The 18,381-nt window shown below is 42.7% G+C and overlaps 1 protein-coding gene across 4 annotated transcripts in view; it reads left to right on the forward strand.

Moving 5' to 3' along the window:
• The window catches only part of arid1b (AT-rich interactive domain 1B), a 155,158-nt gene that overhangs the window by 20,714 nt on the left and 116,063 nt on the right, over positions 1-18,381 (forward strand). For all 4 annotated transcript variants that reach the window (XM_031847226.1, XM_031847227.1, XM_031847229.1 and 1 more), the window contains exon 2: positions 5,054-5,257. In XM_031847226.1, coding sequence (XP_031703086.1) covers positions 5,054-5,257 — 204 coding nt within the window. The remainder of the gene's footprint in view (positions 1-5,053; positions 5,258-18,381) is intronic.

Consider the following 18,381-nt stretch of genomic DNA (forward strand, 5'->3'; position numbering starts at 1 on the left):
GGGGGAACTTGATAGGAAAGATCCGTCAAGGCAAAGTGCTGTGTGTTGTTGTCGGCGTTTAGTATTGAGTTAACTTGCTTGAATCCTGCCAGTGAAATGAAGTGATGGGCCGATACTAAAGAGTGATCTATTCCTCATGGAGGCCGGGGAGGGAGGAGTTAACAGCGCGCTGCTCCTCTCCTCTCCGCTTGATGACATCAGTATTGTCTCTGCATCCATGAAATTAATTTTTCTAATCTTAGTCAGCAGGAGCGGGGGAATTTGCACACATTAATATGGAACTCGATCTGTACTCGCCCACTGCTGCAGTCTCTCTTCTCCTCTTTCTCCCCCCCCCCCCCTCTCCTCCTCTCCCATCTTTTCCGCTTTCAACCCTGTTCCATTCTTCCTCTGTTTGCAACAGTAGGCCCAGATGCAGAGGGTTTCAAGCCCGGAGCTTTCTTCAGGAGGCCGAGGCATCGCCGGCCCCGTAGTGTAATAGGAATTGGAGAGTGCTCTGCTGCATGGTATAAATAAAACACATAAAAGACAAGGCTGATTGTCCCGGCAGACCACCCAGCTCTGGCTGCAGCATGTTGACTCTCCAGAGACAGACGCGGCACAGAGCATAAAGAGGATTCGTTGACAATAATTATCCTTATTTGTTTCTCCTCACACAATGCACACGGGCTAAAGCGGTTTCATTACACATATAAAAGCCAGCATTCAGCATTAGTCCTTTCAAGAAAAAGAGAAGATAATCAATACCAAAAAGGCATCTCGGGGCTAATTTTCATACATAATCAGGTTTGATGCGTTTCTCTATGGTTATATTCAGAACCATTTTCACATGGCACTAATTTGCGCCAGTGCCAAATAGGTTTTTATAATATAATCGGTGAAAGATATAATTCCTGCTATTTTTGCACAGTACATCAGACTGAAGACTCGGGAGTATCAAAGCTACGATGAGCTTTAGAGCCCCAATACTCATTGTAGCTGTTCGGGCCTGAGATGTCTTTTTTAGGAACCGATGCCTATCCAACAAGAAAAGATCTGTTGTTCCAGACAGCATTAAACCACCAGGTGATTTAACGGATCATAATAGTTCACTGAACTGCTCTTTCGAGGTTCAAACTATTTCTGAAGTAGCCGCCGCTCAATAAAGCAGCTTGTAGTCCATAACGAACATGTGAAGGACCATCTTTTATTACAGTGTTGGTTGTATGAAGACCACCGGGCCGTTTTTGAGTCAGAAAAAACCCCCCCAGTGGATTTTAGTGGAAACACTAAAGGCTGATACATAGCAACACTGATCTCACTGTGTTGTTACTACACCTGCTAAGTGGGTGAGACTGTCCCTGCCACCGTTTCCTCTGTGTGTTGTAAATAACTGAAACGAAGGGCTGATGCAGACAGGTGATGATGTGGTCATCTGGTGTGAAGGACAAGGGTAGCAGTAGCCACAGGGACACAGTGTGTAAGAGTGTGTGCATGTGTGTGTGTGTGTCAGCCCCATTCGAACACGTTCATTCACCACGGCCGATAAATCAGAAGATTTTTAAAAAGAATTCCCGCTTTCAAAATGCAATTGGAATAATAACCATTTACCAATATTGTTTTATGTTTGTTTGATCCCAGTGTGCGTCTCATAATCCACATATCCAAGCCTTTTGTGTCGAGCATTTTGTCTCTTTCTGATTAACAACTTAGCACATTAAAGCGAGAAAAAATACAATCATTTTTTGCAACATAAAAATGTTGTCGATTGAGCTCAGAAAAGCAATTTAGCAGGTTTCACCCCACAGTAATTTCACCCATGTTCTGTTTAATGGCTTTGTTTTGCAAAAAAAAAAAAAAAAAAAAAAAGCTCACGAAAGTCAGCGCTGGAGAGGAGTTCATAAATTGAATTTTAAATTTAGCAGTTGAATTACTATTGTCTCCCATGCCTCCTCCCCCTCCTCCATTGAATGGCATACCCAGATGAACAAAAGTGAAAAACACATTTGAAGAGAATAAAAAAAACAATTTCTGCGTATTCCCTTTTTATCTGCTGTCCCTTCTGGCGCAAACACGATTCACTACGTGTCATATTCATAATTTTTTTTTTCCTAAGTACAAGCCATTTCTCCGAGGGAAGAAAAAAAATAAAATCTTTCAATTTGTCAAGAATTGTTGTCTTTTTCTTTATGCCTGGTGGTGTGGGGGAAATGGTGGGCATATCTCTAGGAAGAGGCTGCAGTGGGCTGAAATCTCATTTAGTGGAACTTGTCATGAGAGCAGATATGAGGCTCCACTTGGGGAGGCGGAGAATACCCAATTTTTTTTCCGCCTCAGTGGACAGGTGTGGATAATGCCATGTGTGGAAGATGGACCAATGTATTAGACAGCTCTATATCATTTTATTGTGGCTGTTTTATTTGAGAATTATTGAGGGATGAGAGAGATCAACAGTGAGAGCCAGTGCAGGATTCTGCTAATACACCTTTCTGTGCACGTGTGTGTGTGTGTGTGTGTGTGTGTGTATATTTAATCCAGCGTCCACTTCTCAGCTCCCAAAACTCTGAAGTTATTTTCTCTGACCAGTGCCTTTTCTAAAGGGCAGCAGTTACTTTTTTTTTTTATAAACGTGTGTTTACACTTGGCAGCCGTGTGAGGGGATTTACTTGTGTTGCGCTCAGCATTTTTGGCAAATGGAGGACCTCTCGAGATGGATTGGGGAACTGGATGGAGCTGGGGGGGGAGGGGGGGGGGGGTGTCCCATATCATGTGTGGCACAGTGCCCTGGATTTTCAAAAACTGGAGAGCGTCGCCCTTTCGCTGCAGATATTGCTTAGTGGACCTGTGCGTGTGTGTGTCTGGCTTGCGGCGTGTTCTGAGAGCATTTAACAGGTCATGTGTTGCCCTCCGCTCTTGAGAAAACACCATTATTGCTGCATTAGAAGCGTATGACCAGAGTCAGTTTAAAAAGACACTCTTAAACAAATCTCTCCTTTGATATTCAGTTGGTTTAAGTATTTAATGCTCAGCTCAGCTCAGATGCACTAAAGGACTAAATCTATTCCAGTTGCAGCCTGAATTAAGTTATTAGATCGCTCTCGTCCCTGCTCAGTCAGGCTCTTCATCGTCTTACTGCGATAAGGAGCCGGGACAAATAATATGATGATTCCGGATCGTTTCTTCTTCTTCTTCGAAAAAGAAATCCAATAAGGAACAAATTTTGCTTCTTGAAGTTCATCCATCAGTATTTCAAAAATACAAAATGATTTTTCTATCCAAAACATTTTTATACGTGTTTCAAACCACAGTGGCTCATAACTTTAATTATTCCCTAATGTGCTTTACTCTAGTGCTGGCAATCATTTTGTCAGATGAGATGTCAGTTTTGTGCGGTGGTTACATTTTTCATTTTAGATCAATACCACTGGTGCACTCTGTGACTTTTGCTTCGGCAACGTAGGGAATGCTTTTCTTATTAGTAGTTTCAAACATGTAGGAGGGCAAAGTAAAGAGTATAGTATGTGACCACAAACACGCATTAACACACACGTGGATTTCGAGATCTTTGTGATGCAGGGGTAACCCCTTCTCCTCACACACACCCACATACCTCCACGCTGTGAAACAACTTTTAGACACCGTAGAGTATTCATTCCTCTCTCTCTCTCTGGCTTTCTTTCTCCCTCTCTCTCCCTACCATAACACACTCTCTCTCTTTTTCTTCTGCACTCTGTGAAATAGTCCAATGTACTCCACGCACATGCCTCAGTAGACAAAACCACTTTAAAGCTAGAGCGCCGTAACCGTCCGCACGTAACCTGCTGAATAAAGTGCTGCCATCCCCTGACATGTCTTCTTGATATTAGCCTGGCAATATGAGGCAACAGCAATTTCTCCTCCACACTAGACGAGGTGATATTGAGTTGGGAAGAGGAGAGGGAACTGAGGAGGGAGGAGGGTGGGGGGAGGTATTTGGAGATGAGAGAGGAGAAGTGAAAGTGTGTGTGCGTGTGTAAGAAACAGTAGGAACAAAATGTCATAAATCACACATGATCCTGCACGGCGGAGACAAAAGTGAGAACGCATGAGAGGAGAGCGGGAAGATAGAAGAAGTCCACATTATCTGCCCAGCAGACAAACACGCCGCTACGGGTGACGGATTAGCATTAGCCTGACGCACTGTACCGGAATTTTCCAATGGCTCACTGAGACCCATACAACCTGTGAAAAGGCTCTGAAATACTTACAATGGAATAAATCGCCCTTGACACCCTCTCTATCTTCTCTTTGATTTTGTTTTGTGTGTTTAAGAAGCCAGCTCCCAAGGTGTAGCTTTGGAGAGCAGGTACTTTGAGTGCTTCACTGCCCCGAATTCCCTCCTGGGATTCAAACTTGCAAACTTGAAATGCCTCGTCACAATGGTAATGCAGTGTTTGAGTCCCTGCCAGACTCTCAACCCTCACTCGTTCTCCTATTTGAATTCAGACAGAGCGTAAACTCAGATGTAGTTATCAGTGTTTCTGCCAGTTTTTTTCTTTTTCTTTAAGCAAACAACATGCAAACAAGCGAGCGAGAGGGAGTGCTGTACGCCGATTACTGGCACTGCTGGGCTGTGGTTGTGGGAATGAGGCCATAGAGTTTTTATTGCTATTGCTTCCCATCACTTTAAACAACATTTACAACACTTTCAAAACCCTTTCAGACATTAAAACACACAGACAATCTTTAGGTTTTAATTAAATCATTATATGTTGGCCCTCCTCCAGCAAAGTTTGCTCTCGATAGCTAAGCAATAAGCGTCTTTGCTTACTTACTTCCAGTTGTAGTTCATTTAGGACCTGTAGACATTAATTTAAGGCTTCCACTTGCTGTGCAATTATAAGATAAATCAATGGTGCCTGTGGTTTGGAGTGTGTGCACTAAGTGGTCTTCCGTCCAACTTGGCATATGTTGGATGAATTTGTTCGCATGACTCTCAGCCAATCACAATGCACCGTCGTGAATGAACGTAAGATATTAGCCAGGAAAGAAATGCTGACGACATAACATTCATCCCTCTTTTTCCCCTCTGCAGGTGTCCTCCATGGACTTCATGGCTATGAAGCGCTCGCAGCTGTACGGCATGGCCAACAATCCTTACTCCACCCCACAGCAGCCAGGGGGCGGGCCTTACCCTCCTAGTCAGCCATACACATCACCTCCTCCACACAGATATCCAATGAGCATGCAGGGGAGGGGCCAAATGGGCATGGGCGGGATGCAGTATCCTCAACAGCAGGTATGTCAACAAACCCAAACGCTACGGGTTTTTTTTGCATGTGTAATTCATGAATGAGTCAGCCCCCTCAGCTCTGCAGTGCTGATCCAGATATTGTAGCTGGTGTTATAAGCCATATTACTGTTGGACATGGTGAACATTCTCCACCGGTTTTCCCCCCCGAAGGCTTGGCATGTTCAATTTGAGAAGCAGCCTAAAATACCAGGCAGAACATCTCACACCCTGCCATGTGGTGGTGGTGGTGTCACTCCCGTTCATCACTCAGTTCCCACATTAGAGTCCCACTGGAGCGGGATGGGTTTGATGCTGTGTACGTGTGGTTTGTGTGCGTATGTGAGCGTGTTCATTCGTCATGCTTGTTTGACGGAGCGCTTGAATGCTTGATTATGTATTTTCTGTATGCTTCTGTACTGTGTGTGTGTGCGCATGCTTGTTTTATTTTTTTTGCCTGTACGTCTCTTTAATTGTGTGTTTGTGGAATGCTCTCTGTGTGGTAAACATAGATGCAGCACAGCCGGCCCACGTCACAGTCTCTCTGTGCGACGCAATAGGCCTGTGTTGGAAACAATAGGGCTTCTGTCTGCTTTATTGAGTCCTAAGCGAATCTCATTTGGACTGAATGGGTGTGTGTGTGTGTGTGTGTGTGTGTTGGAAGGAGAAATACAGAGGAAGTATGTATGTGCATCACTCTGTGTGGGTTAAATATATGCGTTTGCGTTGATCTTGATATGGGTGTCCCAAATTTTCTGGCAGAAAGCAAACTTCTTCTGTGTGTTTGTGCGACATTCTAGTTCCATCAGTGTGGTTTGTATTGAAACAGCACTGCTGAGCGCCACAGCGAGAGGAGGGGGAGTGTCCCCTGCTGTCACTGCCTGCTATATTTAGTGAGTCTGGTCTGTTGAGCTGGACTTGGACACCTCTTATTGGGGCGAGCGAGCTTCCTCACATAGCAAGACTAGAGAGAGAGAGAGAGAGAAGGAGGGAAACAGATGGACTGATAGACAGCCTTCCTACATTGTCTTAAAATATGTGCATACATGCAGTAGCAGAGAAAGTATATTTATATTCAGATAGACTCGCTTACAATTTCCACGTATGCAATAAAGATTTATATTTAGTATTTTAAATAAAAACATGAGGATGGAGATGACATTAACAATTAGGTATACTGTGAGGTGCACAAAGAGTAAAAGGGATGCTACGCGGATTTTACAAATGAAGATTAGTTCACACATAATAGGGAAAACAACATTATACAGCAGTTGTATAATGTCTTTTGTGGCTTTGGAGGAGCTTTGTCACATTTTATTAATGTATTCATTTTTGTGTGGGTTTTTACTATTGCAGGCGATGTGTGTTTGTAATAATAACGATAATGATAATAATAAAAATAATAATGATTGCATATAGTTAAATATATATACTGTAATTGGTACAATAAATTAATAAATACTCAAATGAACAGCTTAAAAAGCTACAATACCATAATGAGTAATAGCCGAAAAGGTGTAGGTTGAAGCCAGAACTTATTATGCACACCGTTATCACAATACCACAAAAAAAAAAGAATAAAAATCACATTAATTGCCAGAAGGTTCAGTGTCTTGCTACACAATTTACTCCCATCATATTTTTTTTCTCACTGGTGACATTGTGCTCTGCATTCCTAACAGGAAGCCTTCATGATAGACGTCATTACCCAACCTGACGCGTCTTGATGATGTCAACATGCTCCAAAAAACAAGCATTATTGAGCCTGCTCAGGGGTTTTTGCAGTTTGAAAAACACACACTTGGGAGGGAGGGCCGGCGACTACGTGAAGACAGGCTGTGCACAGGGAGTAATGCCGACACATAATGACGTACAGACAGTAACACGCACAAAAATACATCCCTGGTACAGCTTTGTGATGAAATCCTCGGGCGTATTACATAGCCCGAACGAAGCGCTATGGAAGGTAATTAGTTCAAATAGAATTAGTTGTTCACTCTGGCTATAGCCATGGGAAATGTGCTTCTAAAGTTTCTAATTATCTGGCTCTGGCTTTAAAAGCAGCAGCACCACCACATTGCCGATCTGCAGCCGGTGAAATCTAGCTCACAGTAATGAGTTCGGAGGAGGAGGTTTAATTCCACACTCTCACACGAGCGTAATGAGCCTCACCTACTGAAAAGCGGTCAGGGGTCTGATCAGGGAGGAGCGGGGAGGGCTAAAAATTAACGCCCCAGATGCGTACTGCAAAATGTACTGTATATCCAGTCTTAAAGTGACTGTTTATTACATATCAAAAGATGCACCAAATTGCACTTAGGATGGACGTGATTGCAGCTGTGTTTGGAGGAGGATAAATCAGCCACCCCACCCTCTTCCTTAACCTCAGATGTTAAAAACAATGCCTCAGGATCAGCTGCAAAGATCACTCTCACCATCTTGACTGTGGCTGCATCAGCATGGGGGATTGTGGGTGATGTAAGACGCGGCACTCACGGTCCCCCCATGATGCATTGCGCTTCGGGGCTGAGACCTCAGCTTGTCACAGCCAAGCATGCTGGGATGTTGCCAGGCAACGTGACGTCAACAAAGATATGTGTGTACGTCTATCTCTGTGATTTCCCCGGGACTGAGTGACTGTGTGTGTGTGTGTGTGGGGGGAGTTTCAGCCGAGGAACAAAAGGTTCTCTTTGACTGCCATTATTATGATTAAATCCAGCTAAAATTAAGCCCCACTCATTTTAAATAAGAACTCCACAGCAATACATGTATTTCCTCCAGTGGAGGCATTGAATATAGGATATGTAGGCGCTAACCTCCGTCCTCTTCAGAAGACTCACACATATGCTGTCAAAATGTGTCTTTGTTACAGCTTAGATATACAGTATGTTATGGATGCACTTGCAATCATTTTAATAACACCTGAATAGGTGTTTGATTTTTTAATAGAAGAGTAGGTTATTATTTGTTACTTACCCTAAAGGGCTCCCCTACGACACACAACGTCCCCCTTTCGAAGCCAGGGGCCTCCCTCTTTTCCTGTCGTCCCTCTACTATTGTTGTCAAATAAAAGCATACAATGTCCCAAAAATAATATAAAAAAAACAACCAATATTTGAAAAAAATCCAAGAGCAACATATGTATCCAGAATCCACAGAGCTCTTTGTAAACAGTTTTTTATTGGTAGTACTTACCACTGAAAAAAGTTGATAGTAGGGTTGGTGGATTATCCAGAGCAACAGCGACAACACCATTGTTTGATGCTTTGAGCACCACAAACTAAATTAATTTCACCCCCATTGTGGGATGGAGTCAGACGACTCTGAGATGATGCATGTCTAAAAAGAAAAAAGAAAAACACATTGAATGATTTTCTTTGTGTGTGTGTAATTTGAATATACATACTCCAGCTGGATTCTTTTGAGCTGGACAATGTTTTGGATTTATGTGGCACGTGTACGCCCACAAATCATGTCAACTCAGCTATTTATTATTGTTTCTGCATATTTGTCTCCACCTTAGAATACACAGCAGTATAAAAGGTGTAATATCTGCACAGTGACATTTACATACGTAAACACACTAACGCCTACATGCTGCATTGACACATCCACGTAGCCAGGGAAAAAAAAGCTTGTGCAGGAGGGAAAGGAAGCTAAAAGCTTCCACAAGGACCTCTCCTATAGTTCATAGAAACACTTTGACTGAACCGTTACCTTCATCTGGTTGCTTACAGTGGTAGAGTTATTGGTGTACGGCACTCATTGTGTGTGTAATCCAGAGGCTGTATGTGACCCTTCGGTCCAGATTGAGTCATTGTTTCTGGGGGGGACCTTGTTTACCTGTTCAGGCCCTCAAGCTCAATGTCTGGAGCTCTCTCTGCCTCTTCAATCACATGCGCTGACGTGATCGCACTCTCACACACACACACACACACACACACGCTGTGACACATTCTTAAAAGTCACTACCTATTAGGTACTCTCCTCATGGCCTCCTTTTCTATCCGGGTGTGTGTGTGTGTGTGTGTGTGTGTGTGTGTGTGTGTGTGTGTGTGTGTGTGTGTGTGTGTGTGTGTGTGTGTGTGGAGTGATGGGAACCAGAACAAACATATCAGCAGGAAGAGGAGGGAGTAGAAGAGGGAGGCGGGTGTCTTGGGGATGACAGGCCACACGAGAAAAGCGTCTGTTTGGGAAGTGGAATGAATTTGAAAAAAAAAGAAGAAGAAAAAAGCCAATTCTTAGCGTAATTTCCTGTGATTTCAAAGTTGGCAGTCAGAGAGGAAAAGGAATTTAAAGGAAACATTAGTGTTTGATGTGAAACGAGGGGAGGGGTGAAGGAGTGGGAGAAAGAGCAGGAGGAAAAAAAGATATCCCGGAAAAATGAAAGAGAGAGAGAAGTTGAAAAAGGAAGTATTGTGTGTGTTTTGACTCTTCAAAAAGTCAGACAGAAACCATTTCCAGTGTTGGCTGTTTGTTCCTTACACACTGGGCCAACTTAATAGAAGCCAACCATTTAAAGTCAAGTGGAATTGTGGCTGACCTGCTGCCTGTTCAGTCCATACAAACCACACCACTCCTTCACAGGCCTGCTGTCCTTCACGGCGTTGTAAACCTTTTTTACAAGTCACGCTCTCTTTCTAAAGATTATTCTTCAGGAATCGTCAGTATTCAGTAATGATCAGAAAAAGAATACATCTGTATTCCTTAAAAAGCCCGTCTTAAAAGCCTTATTAAGCTGGGCACGCTGTGTACATTCCTAAATAATAAGCAACACTTCAAGATGGCTCTGCTGTGTTGTTATTCACTTCATTTGCAATACAACATGTTTTACAGTGGTTCTCAAAACAGCTGAAACCACTAAATTAAAACCAGTGTCATGCAACTGTTAACAATGCATTGTATTGTTTTTTTTTAAATAGTTGTAGACTCTCAATAAAGCTTTTATTTAAATTCAGTTGTACTAACTTAGATTGTATTTGTTTTGTGGTATTGTAACGGAATAGGCCTTTCTCACAGAAGACATTTTAACATGTTACGGTAGGAAAAGCACACGTGTCAATATTAAAGTGAATGATGGCTGAGTTCCAGTTAGCTGCTTCAGTTTTATGGTCCCGGTGTTGTGCGTGCTGGATCACTGTCACACTGATATGGCTTACTGGGACACCCGGAAGGAGTGAAGCTCTCATTCATGTTTTTAGTCACGCCATGTGTTTGTCAGAATGTGTGCTGTGAGAAAGGCCAAGGACCAAGGAAAGCGAAGCAGCTAAATGGAATTCAGCCTTCGTTCATTTTGTTATCAACACCTGTGGTTTTTCCTGCTGTGACAAAATGTCTCATGAAAAAGACTTATTGATTGAGAGGCCTTTTGATACCCAACAACAATCACAAGAGACAACAGGTCAGTACGTTTGTAAACATTTGACTCAATCTAGCCCGTCCTTTTTCATTATTACCAGTTGAGAAACACACAAACACTGATAATCAAAACTTAATTTGTGAGCATTCTTACAATGGCCAGAAAATAGTGCCCTATAGTTTCCATTTGAATAAAACGCTGTAAAAATCCTTGTCTGTCCAAACATCATCTTGTAGACTATCGACTTTGGGGAGTTAGATGGGTAATTTACGACATCGATTGAGCTAGTGTGGGTGGGTGGAGGTGGTGTGGGGGGGGGGGGGGTTTGTTCCTCAACACTGGGGCGAGCGAGGGCCACTTGGAAGCACTTAGGGGCCCCGGGTGCTGAGAGTTGTCTCTGGGGTTAATGCAGCCAGCGCTGCTTGCTCTGACGGATGGCTGGGAAGCCCCAATAAATCAGCCCCTCTGCCAGGAAAGATGGAGGGAGAGGAGGGGTGGGGGTACAAAGGGGACCACTCCAGACTCGTCACGCCCCTCCCTTTTTTTTTTTTAAAGGCTCTTGAAACACTGGAGGCTCGCTGTTCAAAGTACACATCTCTGCCATGCAGATACACACCCGCACAACACACACTTTCTTTCTTCCGTCTCCTCCACAACTCCAAACCTGCACTCCATTTTTACGTGAGAGAGAGAGAGAGAATGGGGGGGGGGGGGGGGGGGTTAAAGAAGGAGAGAGAAAGGGAACGAAAGGAGGACAACGATATGGAAAGGCTGATTAATTAAGGGTTCCTCTATGGCTATAGAATAGATGAAGTTTCAGGATCAATTAATTAGCAAGCTAGCCTACGCACGTCAATGGCTCTAATAGCCTGCTCTCATTTGTAACTTTTATTACCCTGCTGCTGTGGAGTGGCTCTCAGCCAATCAGACGCCACGTGGAGACGATGCTACGTGGCCATTAATTGGAAAGGGGGGGAGAAAACCCCCCTCCCGTATCACAGACCAGTCGAAGCAACACTATCAATTATATCAATGTAAAGTGTGTGTATGCTAGATCGAACGTAAAGGAAGATGGCAGAACACAGAATGGGACCCACATCAGTAAATTCTGTGACTTTTGTGAGCTATTAGTGAAATTACAAACCCAGCTGTCAGTTGTGTTCGGTTGCATTAGTTGTATGGGCTGCAGACTCCATCATTTTTTGAGCAAAGCAAGGTGAAGTGATGGTGGAATTTAATATGATTTAAGAGTTTGAATGCAGGCAATCGGTGTAAAACGTCACAAATGGAGTGTTTTTGAAGGATCCGGGCTCGGCGTCTGCAGTGCTCTATATGTGCCTATTGATAAGATAAAAGAGCACAGAGATGAAAGTGGAGCGAGACGGAGGGAGCGAGGAAGGGAGGGAAAAGAAAGGGATGCTTTACGTCTTTTTGCGAGTTACTAGGGGGATTAGTCGCTGCTCTAATTGGCTCACAGAGAATTCATCTCAGTTTTCTTTCAGATTAGAGATAGATTTTTACACAGGTCAAGTCTGCTTCCTTTTTTTTTTCCTTTCCCCGGGCTTCATTTGTAGAACGGAGAAGTGAAGAGACGTGACACGCCATCAACATTTGAAAACAGATCTGAGAAGGCATAGATTGGCAAGATCAAGGTGTGACCTCAATTTATCCACTGTGTATCGCTCACATACATACATCTGGTGTTAGATTGCCATGAGAAGATGAAGACATTTCTATGGAGTCTAACTTCAAAGTCTATACATACTGTATTGTCTTGAATATAAGTCGATGTGAATTTTAACATCACCCTTACCCTTTTGCAACAGCTTTTAAAGATAAGTTCTAAATGCAGGAAGATAAATCCGGTAAACAAATATCGTCTTCACATAAGACACCGGAAGCATACTGTGGCCTTTACATATTTTATATTCCATGACACCACCTCAAGAGAAGCATCATTAGCTTGCTTCTTTTGTGTTGACCAAACATCTCTTGGAAAGTTGGGTTGCGTTCAAGTAACTACTGTTTTACTTCACAACCACCGGAGAAAGACAGAGAGAGAGAGAGAGTGTGTAAAACATGATCTTATATTTCGGCCAATACAGTTTATAGATCTTTTAGGTGATAAATGGCAACATGGTGCTGAGTTTATCGTTTAATGATCGTACCGCAATGTATGCTTCCAGTTTTTCCGGTAGCTAAAATTAGAGAGGTGTTCATTCAGCTATCTGTGGTCATTCTGGAGGTCTGTGGTGCTGTTGAACTGTACTGCGTTACACAGAGAGGTGTTTCTGTTATTCAGCCTACCCTCATTGATATAAATGGAGTGGACAAAATAATAGAAACACCTCTCAGTATAATGCACTATAATTCTAATGATCATGAATTTGAATTAATACCTCATAATGGTGTGAGCGCAGGGAGAGAGCCCCTCAATTTGGTGGCACCAAATGTAGACTTACGCACACTGACCTGAAGGAACTCGACAATCCGTGATGTCAACACAGCGGCACCTCACACTGTCAGCATCCAAATAAAGACGGCCTGTATTTCACAGGAGAGGGGAAATATGAGTATAATCTCCTGCGCCGCGTCGACCGCTAATGGCGAACAAGCGTGTTTCAACTCGAAGCCCGACTCCCTCCTCTCCCTCCCTCCATCCTCACTGTTCGGATGTAATTGACATGACTCCTGCACAAGTTCGAGCCTGTCATCACAGCGAGCGGTAAAAAACAAAAAAAAAAAAATTTGGCTTTGGGGCCAAAAGGGTTTGTTCGAAAGGACATTTAGGGGCACTTTTGTGCTAAATTGTTTTGTTTACGTGTGTCACTAGCCTCCTCCCCCCCCCCCCATTTGTAATTCATTGATGATTGTTTTCTATCTGTCAAGACAGAATTATGTTTGAGTTCAAGTAAAAAGCGGCCTACTCGCCACTGTAAATGTAAACATTGAGAAATTCTGTGTCAAGAAGCATTTCAGTTGATCAATGATCTGTTCACCAGTCTCACGTCCTGTCTCCCCTCACTCATTCAGATCCATTTCTGACCCCCTAAAATGAATGGCATTTGTTTTTCTTCTCTCTTTCTCTCTCAATTTCCCCTTCTCTCCTCTGTCTTTCTTGGCCACAGATTGGGGTCAGGAGTTTAGTAGGGGGAAAACATTTGGAGCTGGTGGCACGGGGCCCAGAGCCTCTCGCACAAAAAAAATAAAAAAAATAAAAAATAAATCGCTGTTCACACACACATTACAGAGAGCATTAACCTGCCCTGCTCTGCCTCTCCAAATGTCTCCATTACGGCTCTGCTTGGAACAACACAGGCACCGCTAGTCGCAGCCAGCCGTCAAATGATGTGAGCAGAAACGAGAGAATTAGAGAGACGGAAAAATAAAGGAAGACAGGCGGGGGGGGGGCAGAGAGCAGCGTTTGGCAGTCTTCAGAAAGGGATCCGAGATGAAAATATAGAAAAACACGCCTGTGTGTCTTTAACAGTCGATAGATACACTATCTCGCTCGCTTCTACTCGCCGTCAGTTCGATGTTGATGTTATCACCAGGTCGATAAGTCACAATTTTTGAATAGACAGACTTGTGTTTTCATTTGGGAATAAAAAAAAAACCTGCGGTATATGAAGTGCACCATGCGTCATACAAAAAAAAGAAAAGAAATACCAGCAAATTGATCTGCAGCTGTAGTGGCGTTTCTCTCTATCTAAGCCTCAGAGACTCATTTAGGTTTTTTTAGGTTGTCTGTTCGTCCGTCTGTCTGTCCGTCCGTCAGTCGGACCCTATATCTCAGGAACTCCTCGTGGGAATGTCTTCAAATTGGCCACAAACGTCTATTTATATGTAGCCTTGGCTTGACGTGTAGTATCTAGGTTCTGGCACGTGACGATTGAGAGACCTGCGTATCACTCCTCCTGTCCCTCACTCTTTCTCCCGGGCCTCCAGGGGCAGCTCATTCCTCGAGGTGTCAAGGGCCTCCCAATGTATGAGGAGGGGGAGGAGCAAGAGAAGGAGATATCAAAGAGAGGAAAAGAGCGGCGGAGAGCACCGACACCTTGGGGATGGGGATGGGGGGGGCGATGAGGAGTACGGTGATGCATCCCCTCTTCTTTCCCCTAATGTTTAATCATGAGCGTGTTGATGCTGATCCGTCCCTCCGACGCCTCACATTTCATTAAGGGACTCACCTTCGTTCCCATCTCATTCTGTATACAAAAGACGAGTGCACGTGGTATCGGCTGTGAGCGGCTGATCTCATCACCACACTATCAGCCACTATCCTGTTTTCATTATGCGTATGCAGGGTTCTTAGCGATGGCCCCATGGTTGAAACATCTTGACTTCCGCTGAATAACGAGAGCTTATTGTAATATTATAATCATTTTCATTGCTTCAGTGACAAACTGAGTGTTATCTAATAGACACCCAGTAGGCAGACCTGCAGGAAGATGAAGTCAAGCTAAATACATTTCAACATTTCAGAACAATATCGCAATATATAATTTCCACACAATAAGTGTATTGGAGATGCAATATTTTGGCCATGGATTGTCATCCGGCATCAAATTCACAGCATGACACAAAAGCATCCTCATACTAAAGCCGCGTCAATAATAAGAAAAATATTCTTTAAATGAGACAACTCGTATACAAGATCCATACAATATAAATGAAAATGTGTTTTGTATGGATAAAAAGAAATAGACATTTGTTTAATAATATTTTTCTATAATGATACAAGTCTAATCTTTTATAGAAAAAATGTTTCCTATAAATACAAGTTCATGAAAATATCACAAACAAAAGGACAAAAAGGATGCATTCACTACCACTATTCATTTAAAGTAGATCAATTCTTATGCTTTATCTATAGACAGCCCTACTATCAGAAACATTTATTTATTTATTTATTCCTCCAACCTGTCCTTGAAATGTGCATTATAGGCTTATTAGTCAAGTCTTTGTCTCAATGCCCCGCATTTCTTATAAAACCAAGACGTAACTTTTTTTTTTACTGTTTTTTTGTTTATACGTATTTTCTCAATATCTAAACTATTTTAAAAACCAGGTCTTGTTTTACGGGCAGAGATTTTAAGGCGTGATAGCTGAGACCGCGAGAGGAAAAGAAAGATGCAGGTCAACTGGCAGATGTTTCAGTTGGATCATTTAAATGCTCCAGCCACTTAATGCAAATAAGCTTTCGAGAAATAGATGAGGCGACTGCCACAGTTGTCAGTTATTTTGATAGCGGTATACTTCCTGCTTTTGACTGACAGATCTGTCAACACTGCTATTTCTCCCTCACTGTTTCCCCGCTGCGCTCCCTCGCTGAAATCTCCTTTGATTATATGTCTTTAAGTTGGCTTTTAGATTCACTAAACTGCTGCAGTGTCTGAATAGGAAAACATTTTGTACTCTGTACAAATGGAATTATTCGTTTTTTATGTCTTTTGTATATTCACATATACCATTGTTGAAGAAGACTTGTTACCATATGCAAAGAAATGCTTGAGAAAAATAGCTGCCATTGGGACAAACACATAATATGCTGTAACAACAGTTCTTGATCAATATCCATCCTTGTATGATTTAGTCCAACTGATAAAAGATGTGTTTAGCTCGGTGCCCAGTTACTTAATTAAACTTGGAAAGGATTATATATAAAAGTGTCTCTTTGAATTGATGACGTTGGGCTTTTAGTGTCATGTATGCTAATGTTAGCGAAGCAGGTGTTACAGCATCCATCAGTTTCTGTACTGGATATAAATAAAGTGTAGTGCTCACAGTGTATCCTGTCTAGTCTTGTCATCGGCGTGCCCTACCATCACTGCAGGGATGTTTGATTATTTCTTTGTATTATTATTGTATTATTAACTGCCTGTTTGGGCATTTCCATCTGTAAAGATCAGGGCCACTTGTCAAACAGCAGTGGGTTTTTCTCGGTCAAGCCAAAGACACCAGTTTGCATACTGACCCGGCTCTATTTTTGAGTTTGCACTTGAAGGGCACCATTTTACCGTAATGCATTGCACAAATTCTCAGTCCATTAAAAAAACAAAAACATTACAGTTTGACGGATGACAGCAGCGGTCTTGTGCTGTATCATTGTAAACTCAGACAAAAATGGCAAAGTATGTAGATTATTATATAGATTCCTATCTGCTAAAACACTGTATTATGGAAATGATTAGCTAATATATTTAACAATATTTGTAGTATGCTGTTTGTTGCAGTAGTTACTGTAAATTGTACTGTGTTATACACTAAGAAGTATACAATACATGCACATGCCAATGGTTTTCAAGTATTTTCTATTTTATTTCTTTTTTTGAGATCTGTCTTGAGCTGTGCGACAACAATGTGCATCGGCAGCACACTCAAAAATACAAGACAAAAACAAAATTAAGTTAGATTTTTTTATTTTTATGTTTTCAGTATTCTCAGTTTTGTCACCTGATTCAAATTAGTGTGAAGCCGTCAGACCTCAAACCACTGCTGCTATTCAATCTATGGCTGCTCGTTAAAGGTAATTAGTGAATTCCATTCACCTGGTGATCTATATTATCTATCCGTCTCTGCCTCTCCATCCTTCCTCTCCCATACGTTCCTCAAATGGTGTGAGTATAAAAGAACTTGAAGCTCCACTGAAGCTCTTTCACGTTCCCTTCCTGTCTCCATTCGTCTTCATCATTACTTAACATTGCCCCATCCCTCCTGTAAGACTTGTCCTCCCTCCTTCCTTCCTTCCTTCAATCCTTCCTTCCTCTGCTTCTCTTTTACACTTGTCTGTGTCGCCCCTTTCACTCCACACATCTCTCCGTCTGTATCCGTCTCTCTCTGACTTTATCGCGCGAAGCATCGCTTTATCCATCCCTCTACGTATCTCAGTCTGTAACACCCCTCATCTATCTCCCCTCTGCCTATCTCTCCATCTCTGTCTCTCCAAACACTTTCCCTTGCCGCCGTCTCTAGATCTCTTCATGTGTCTCTATCATGTTTTATGTTGCTTCTCTTGTCTGTTTCAGTCTTTGTCAGCTCGTCTGACTCTTTATTACGTGTAACCCCTACAGTGTTTCTTATTTTTAGTTCAACTTGTGGTGGCCTACTAGCATGATAGCATGCTAATGCTGCTGCGCTGCCTGTGTGCGCCTGTCATGCCTGTCAGTGTGTGTGTGTGTGTGTGTGTGTGTTCAGTGGTCGGGGTGGTGGCTCTGGTTAGCTCTCTGGTTGGCTGAGTCCATCTGTCACTCAAAATGGGCGACCTCTGGTCCCGGTTGCCAGCCAGCCGTAACACCACTTCGGCAGAATTATGAAGATTCCTGTCTATTGCTCATTGGCCCAATTGAATTACAAGCAGTGCCTTGTTCCAAGCAAGGTTTTTAAACGGCTGATTTAAGGCACAGACGTGTGCACACACACACACACACACACACACCGCTGCCATGGTTAGCATGGCTATTTATTCCCCTCCATCTGTGGAGCAGGAAAATATTGTCTGCCTCTGCATATGACACTTGTTTTGATAGATTTTTGATTGAGTTTTTCTCAGTGTTTGTGTGAATGTTTTGTGTCTTTTGTATCTTAATATGCCGCCAAGGCTTTTGTTTTCTTTACACTGTTTCTGCAGTTTATGGTGAATTATTTGCTTCGCAGGACGTCTATTCTGCGCCATTTCTCCCTACAGCACTTCACATCTGTTGTCATTTCATTACAGACATTTATTTGACACTGTGTGCCTGCCAAGGCACTCCGGATAAATCACAGTTATTTT

Source organism: Anarrhichthys ocellatus, unplaced genomic scaffold (assembly GCF_004355925.1).
Source record: "Anarrhichthys ocellatus isolate YVR2014 unplaced genomic scaffold, GSC_Weel_1.0 scaffold7, whole genome shotgun sequence".
Lineage (NCBI taxonomy): Eukaryota > Metazoa > Chordata > Actinopteri > Perciformes > Anarhichadidae > Anarrhichthys > Anarrhichthys ocellatus.